This window comes from Castor canadensis, chromosome X (genome assembly GCF_047511655.1).
Source record: "Castor canadensis chromosome X, mCasCan1.hap1v2, whole genome shotgun sequence".
Lineage (NCBI taxonomy): Eukaryota > Metazoa > Chordata > Mammalia > Rodentia > Castoridae > Castor > Castor canadensis.
Genome location: NC_133405.1, coordinates 2,920,350 through 2,927,768, shown reverse-complemented (window position 1 = coordinate 2,927,768; position 7,419 = coordinate 2,920,350). Strand labels below are relative to the sequence as shown.

Here is a 7,419-nt window from a genome sequence, read left to right as displayed (position 1 = left end):
TCCTTTTGACCCTGCTGCCAAAATTCTAGTATTTGAAAGTATGACAAAAACATAAAGTTGAGCAGCAAACTTAAAGCAAACATAAAGTTGGTTGTGGTTGAAAGTAAGAACTCCCTCCAGCAGGAGCCAGCTTGAGAGAAGATCTGACCTGGGAATGTCCTGAGGGTGGCCAAAGGAGAATCAAAGATCCTAGCTAGCACTTGAGGCTGCATCTGGAAGCTCAGCATTCTCAGAAGCCACTTAGCTTTAGAGAAATCTCCCTCCGGTGAGTGGTGGAGGTCATGCAGCCCCAGAAAGACCTGGGTGTAACCTCACATTGTAATTAGTAGGCTTCCTGAAGAGGTGGTTAACCAAGGAAAATGATAACATGTGCGTTCTTTCTTATTATCCCAGTAATCATAGAATTTAACAAATCAAAGCAGCCCAAAATGAAAAAAAAAAAAGTAAATCTGATAGAGGATGAAAGGACCTCAAAATGACCTCCAGGAAAGTCAGTCTGCATTTCAGCCCTTCAGTGTCCTGCTAACATGTGTACATGCTGAACAGGAACAGCAACTAAACTACTCCAAACAAAACTTCCTCAGATAGATTCCACTTATATCAACCTCCAGTGTGTCTACCAAAGAATTCAACTGTTCACAGTGGTTCTAACACTACTTCTACAGATACAACCACACATACATTGACCCTGATGGCTGTTCCTTTTCCTCTCTCCCCCTACACCTCTGTGGTATAACCACACAGGGACTGACCTCAACTCCTTCTGCCACCCCATCCCATCTATCCCCACATAAACTGACCTCAGCTCCTTCTCCATCTGCACAGCCCCACTCTCCTACAGGGATCTTTTCTGCCTCCACGTGGACAGATACAGCTTCCTGTACTCCATCTTCCAGACCTCCTTACAATTCTCTTGGCCCAGCCCCACCTCAGCTCACTCACACTCTCTTTGTCCCTATTTTCTCCACTGAGCAACTATGAACCCATCACAGATTATGTGCCTTGCCAGATATGGCTAGTACCTTCTGCTTGTTTTTATTTTTAGGGATAATATGTTCCTTGCCACCCTCCTACCTCCCTCAAGAGTTTCCAAAGAGACTTTATCTCGTGTGTGGGAACATTAAGCAGGAGGAGAGTGGGATGTTTTCAGGTTAGTGAATTAGCTTGATTTAGCCATTCCACAATGTAAACATTATTTTCAAAACATTATTTTGTATACACTAAATATGTACAAAACTTTTACTTGTCCATTGAAGCATAAATTAATTTTATAAAAGTTTCCAGGGTTACAGGCAAGACCCAGTCTTTTCACTTTTTTCCAATACTATATGTCTTTTATCAGATCATATGCCTCTTATTAGAAAACAGCAATACAACAAAGATCATATCCTCCCAGGAAATGCTGTCAACTGCCTTTGAGGACAGTAATCATAAAACTTTCATGGACCTACATTTAACAACAAAGCTTATATGATAACTGTAACAAAGGAATGACAAGTGACCATTTCTGAAACACCCTATTCTTGAACACTATGAGGCCAGGTCCTTTAGGTGTTAGAAGTGCCATTCCCAAATGGTGATCAAAGAAACACTCAGGAGTCACTCAACAAGGCAAAATGAAGCTTTACTACTGCAAAAGGGTGCAACCACAGACCATCATCTGATAGGCAGAACGGGAAGTCCACTCAGTTTTTATCCCTCATGTAAGTCTGCCCCTCACCCTGATGGACAGGTTTGGGTTCACAATTTTCAGGATTAACTATTGTTTGGGAAAAGAGCAAAGTTTCTGAAGCAGTGACATTTCACAAATCAATGAGAGAGTGAAAGAGTGATTACTCATGGTTTACAGCTTGGTGAGAGAGGGATTTCTCTAGGTCCCCTGCAGATAGAGGACAGGCTGACATTTTGTCTAATGTTTTAGCGGAGGAGTTAACATAATCAAAGAAATGAAACTTTTAAATGGTAAGCAAGCATTTTGAGATTAGGACATCTGGTGATAAACAGTTCTTTGTTTGACTGCAAGAACCTTGCAGGGTCAAGCAACTTTTCACAAACCACGTAGGCAGCAATTCGGGGAGGTTAGCTGGCATCTATACAATGATAGTTACGCATTAACTCCTTTGACAGAAAAGACCTGACTTTAGTTGATTTTCACATAGGTAAGTCTTTATTTAACCCCTAGTAATTCTGAGTTCAGCACAACTCTTTTCCCCATTATGCAGACAAGGAATCTGAGGTGACCAGAGAAGTAGCTTGCCTCAAATTGCCCATCCGGGAAATAATAGAACCAGTGTGATAACCCAAGTCTGAAATTCCTTTTGGCTTTTCGCCACCATTCCCACCCCCATTTCCCAAGAAATGGTCCCTCACTCCAATATGAGACTCACCTGGGAAGCATGACGTAGTCCACATTTCTGTGCCCCTAAGTTCTGCAGAATGCCAGGGTCAAGGGATGAGGCCCAGGGCCACACCTTTTTTAACTTGCTACCAGTTGAAAATAGAAGATGCTCAGGTAAATTTGAATTTCAGATCAACAACCAACAAAAAGTCCAAATGGGATATACAAAAAAATAGTACATGAAGCCAAGCATGATAGCACACACCTATAATCCCAGGTATTCAGAAGGCAGACATCTATAGGATGAAGGTTTGAGGCCAGCTTGGGCAAGTTAGCAAGACCTCATCTTAATCAACAAGCTAGGTATGGTGGCATACACCTGTAATCCAGCTATGTACAAGGCATAGGTAGGAGGACTGTGATCCAAGGTTGGCCTCAGAAAAAAGCAAGACCTTGAAAAATAACTAAAAGCAAAAATGGCTCAAGAGGTACAGCATCTGCCTAGCAAGTATGAAGCCCTGAGTTCAAACCCCAGTATTATCAAACAAATTAAAATATCCATTGCTGATCTGAAATTCAAATTTACCTGTTTTCTTTTTATTAGCTATATCAAGCAATCATATTCCCAGGGACCAGGATACCCCAGAAGTTTGAAAAACCATTTTCTCTCTCTCTCTCTCTCTCTCTCTCTCTATATATATATATATATATATATATATATGTGGATGAATGAGCATTCCATCTTCATCGTTCATTTTCCACTCCCCCTCGCTCCTTTCTGCTCCCCACCCTCACCCTGGAGCAGACTTTAATGCCATCTACCAGGGCTTCCCTTGCAGGTAATCATGTATAGTGACTGGAACGCAACTAGACAAAGTTCCTTTCCTTTCCAACTCAATACCAAGAGTCTATGAGACACTGTAAGTAAACACACTCACAAGATTACCTGAATCCTACGGTTGGACCAGCCTTCACATTTTCTCAGAGAAGTATTTGGGGGGCAACATTTAGGCTTGGGTGAAGCAGAAATTCTACTAGTTTTACAAACCCACGGTTCCCAAAGCATGAAACAATTTGTGACAGAAAAGTAGCAAAGGATTACTTCATTTTTGTCCATAGGCTGAGAAGTTTTATATCTATTAGGCTGCCTACAGAACAATTGTTTAGAAGATGATCTCAAAGTCAAGGCTAAAGAACTCATACTTAAGAGATATCAAAAACTCGAACTAAGAAAGTTTTCACTTTTAAGACAAAACAAACAGCAATAGAACACATCCAAATGCCAGAGCAAGAGTTTACTAGGTTTTATAAAAGACAAAAGTGCACTCAGGTACCAACTAAAAACCCAAACCATTGATAAGCAACCACTGCTTGTGTCAACAGGGTGCATGTGCTCATCTAAGAAGTTGCTCTGTGTTTGCATATGTGGAAAGGCATGATAAAAGTAAAGCAATACAAGGTAAAGTCTTTAAGACCCTTTTCTCCGTTCCAATGTTCTCTCCTTCTGCTTTGGAGAATTAAAATAATCAGCAGATCATTTTACAAAGGACCTAAATATCAAAAAACACTTGCAAAACACTAAAATAGATTCAAGGTCATGGCTACAGTTATACAGAAAAGTCTGGGGAGGGAAGGATTGTGTTCTCAAAAGCCAGATTTCACACAATGGCAGGCACTGAATGTAGTCACATGTGCTTGCAGTAGCAAAGAAGACACTGATGTTAATAGAGGCTGGTCTTTTTCATGATGCGCAAGAATTCTTGCTCATTGACCTCTCCATCTCCATCTCGATCAGCTTCATCAATCATTTCCTGCATGACAGTAATGATTGCATTTCAGTGAATTCATAAACGAAATGAAAAGGTGATTAAGCAATAGGATTCTAATAATGTAATGTGGAAAGACAATTATAATCTACCAAATGCAGGTAGCTCGGTTCCAGAAAAATTATTTATAAACCAAGCACTGTCATAATTATAAATTGGAAGAGAGCTCAAAGATCACCCTAACTGGAGGGATTTGTGAAACCTGAAACAGAAGTGCATTTGCACATATGTGTACTTTTTTCTGGAAGCAGGGTCATAGGTCTTTTAGACTCACAAAACAGCATTAAGTTGCCAGCAGAGGGGCAGAGGACACTACCTTTCCTTCAAAGAGGTGCTTCCACCAGAGAAAATATAACTCAGAAAAGCCAGAAGGCTCAACGGTGGAAAATCTGAGTTCCAGAATGAGACATTACAGACCTGCAGCTCCTCATCAGTCAGGTTCTCACCCAACTCCTTGGCCACACGCTTCAGATTTTTGAATGATATCTTCCCAGTTTCATCATCATCGAAGAGCTTAAAAGCTTTCAGGATTTCTTCTTTGGTATCTTTCTCAGACTTAACAAGTAAAATATAAAACACATGAGTAGGGAAACTCTGAAGTTACTCATGTCCTACAGCCCTACCACTGCCCAGTCACCCTCTCATTTTCAACAACTTAACTCAAGTCTAGAATTGGGGCAAGTGTTTATAAGGCAGGTGAGCCAGGTTCTCCACTCCATGATGATGTTTGCTCCCTAGCTACTGTCCTATCCCATATCTATTTCCTAAGTGGTTCAGAATTCACTGGGAAGAAGTGTCTGTTTGGTGCATACGCAGTAAGCCTTGAGAAATTGGCATGAGGGCTTATTCTGGAGGATCGAAGTATCATGTAGGGAGGGCAGGCCTCCTGGTGCAGCTGCTATGTGGTCATGTGATGTGTTCACAGGTAGAGGCCAAAGGCCTCTGTAGTGAACTGTGCCATAGTTTTCAAGCATGTAGCAACAGGTATTGGGTATCTACAATAGCTGCCCCTTTTGTTTTATTTCTCCTATTATAAACTTTCCTTAGTTCTGAAACCAAGGAGGGACTTGGAAATTATCAAAGAAGGGAACTACCTTCTTTGATAATTTCCTAACCCCTCCCCATGTCCCCACATCACCACATAATCTCAATGATGCGCCTTCAGGTCCCAGAAGAGTAAATATCATCCAGGATATAAAAAGAGGACAAACTTAATAAAATTATTACAAAACCCAGAAGTTAAAAAGGAATTATAACAGATTGCATATAAAACATTGTACAAACTGAGAAGATGCTGGATTCATTTTTAAAATGTAAAAGCAGTGGGCAGAGTTACAATTAGGGAAAACACATGCATAAGCTGATAGAAGGATCCTCTTGGGAAGTGGGGCAGAGAGGAAACAGAGAGAGCTATTTTACTTATTAGACTGCAGAGTTACTAGTGGGAATTCTGAGTTCCTGACTGAAGCATTACAGACTTGCAACTGCTCCTCCCCAGTCACATTTACACCCAACTGACTTAGCTAACTTACCATTTTTTGAGTCATCACAGTCAAAAAGTCACTAAAGTTCATTTTTCCTGTCCCTTCCTTGTCAATTTCGCTTATCATTTTCTTGATTTCTTCTTTCTTGGGTTCAAAACCCAGGGCCCTCATTGCCACCTACAATGAAAACAGAATCATCTCAATAAGTACATTTAAACCGTGTAAGAGAAAAAATGATTGTTTAGGGTATTAACCCAGCATCTAATAAAATGTTAAAATGATTGGGGAACACTATAACATTGATCTAATTGATAGCTGCAGTCAGTTGTATTTAATAATACAAAGACAAGAAAACAGCACAGAGTACATCCAACCCTATTACTTTCTTCAAGGAGAAAAGGGTGAAAGAGGTAGAGTGGTTACAAAAGGATGACAAGGAAAAGGCAGAGGAAAGGCAAGGTAAGAATAAATGGAGAGCTTGCCTTTAGCTCCTTAATATCTATGGTTCCAGTTCCATCGGCATCAAAGAGATCAAAAGCTTCCCGGATTTCCTGTTTCTGATCTTCAGTAAGCTCTGGCTTAGGACTCATCCTTTTTCGCTGGGCACTTGATGCCATGTTTGACTTCTTAAAATTGGAAGCCTTTGATGTTATACAAACACATGAGCACAACATTACCTAATATAGTCCATCATTTTATGTAAGATAGTTCTAGAAAACATCTCTATTTTTTAAGTAGTTTATACCAACCAATTCCAAAGTTCTGCTTAACAAAAGAGAAGTAATGGAGTTTACTGGAAAGAACAATGGACCGCTATCCCTCCTTTTGCTTTACTATTCTTTTTAGAAGTAGATCCCTTGCTCTTCTTGCAAAGCATCCCAAAAGAGAACTAGCCAAGGAAATAACTGGATAACTAAAGATGATCAACTCTCCCTGAATTCAGGGATCCTAGTTCGGAAAACATCGTGGAAATGCCCACTCGCGGTGCACTGCTTCCCATGAGGAACTCTGCCTTTCCAATTACTTCTAAATTTGGCTGAATGTTATTAAGATATTAAGAAATATATTATGTCAATATCAAGTACTAAAATCCACTCCATTCACCACCTTCTCCAAGAAGCTCGAAGTATCTCCTGATTCCTCTTTTTAAATTGAAAAATACATGTTAACCATCAGAACATAATAAACCTCCTCCCAGCTCTGTGAGAAAATTTTGGTAGAACGAGGCAACCAGGAGGCCTGCGTCTGAGAAAGGTCGGGGCCTCAGGGGAAACCTCAGTCTCTGCATATGGAGGGTCACCGACCGGTTCGGGAAGGCCAAAGGAGTTTGAGGGGCGGGTGGAGGTTGACTGTGGGCTAAAGGGAGAAGGACGCTAAGCGCAGGCCCAGCAGGGCGGCTGGCGTCTGTAGTCCCTACCCTTCCGGGATAGGGCTCAAAGGAAGGACTGGTTACGCCAAAGCCGAGAAAGATGCTGGAAAGACTGCATGGCCGCACTGGGATCTGGAAAGGACTCAGTCTCACGGCGCAGGGCGAGACGAAACGCAAATCACTCACCATCACCGATGGACTCCGCTGTCCGTTGTTACGGCAACGGCGTACACACGGACTCGGCACTTTTCCCACCGCCCCGCGCGCGAGGCCCGCTTCCCATTGGTTTCCGGCCGAAGTTGGCGGGGCTATCCTGGCAAAGTCCGGCCCCAGGGCAAAGGGCGGTGCGCTGGCGGTGAGGCCTGATCTCATTGGGCAAGATCACGCTGCGAGCGCCGATTG

The 7,419-nt window shown here is 41.9% G+C and overlaps 1 protein-coding gene across 1 annotated transcript; it reads right to left on the bottom strand.

Moving 5' to 3' along the window:
• Positions 1-1,606: 1,606 nt before the first annotated feature.
• Cetn2 (centrin 2) lies at positions 1,607-7,404 on the bottom strand. The gene is made up of 5 exons (XM_020177977.2): positions 7,204-7,404; positions 6,131-6,289; positions 5,697-5,825; positions 4,582-4,719; positions 1,607-4,149 (listed from the first exon to the last, which is right to left on the bottom strand). Exons 1-5 carry the CDS (start codon positions 7,387-7,389, stop codon positions 4,060-4,062), a joined length of 702 nt encoding a protein of 233 aa, XP_020033566.2. The 5' UTR covers positions 7,390-7,404; the 3' UTR covers positions 1,607-4,059.
• Positions 7,405-7,419: the final 15 nt, after the last annotated feature.

What these genes read in the sequence shown, in the direction of transcription:
- Cetn2 (XM_020177977.2), bottom strand. Translation starts at nt 7,389, where the DNA reads ATGAGATCAGGCCTCACCGCCAGCGCACCGCCCTTTGCCCTGGGGCCG. An exon ending in AGCGGAGTCCATCGGTGATG is followed by an intron (nt 6,290 to 7,203) that starts GTGAGTGATTTG and finishes ATAACATCAAAG; the next exon opens with GCTTCCAATTTTAAGAAGTC. An exon ending in TAGATATTAAGGAGCTAAAG is followed by an intron (nt 5,826 to 6,130) that starts GCAAGCTCTCCA and finishes TTTTCATTGTAG; the next exon opens with GTGGCAATGAGGGCCCTGGG.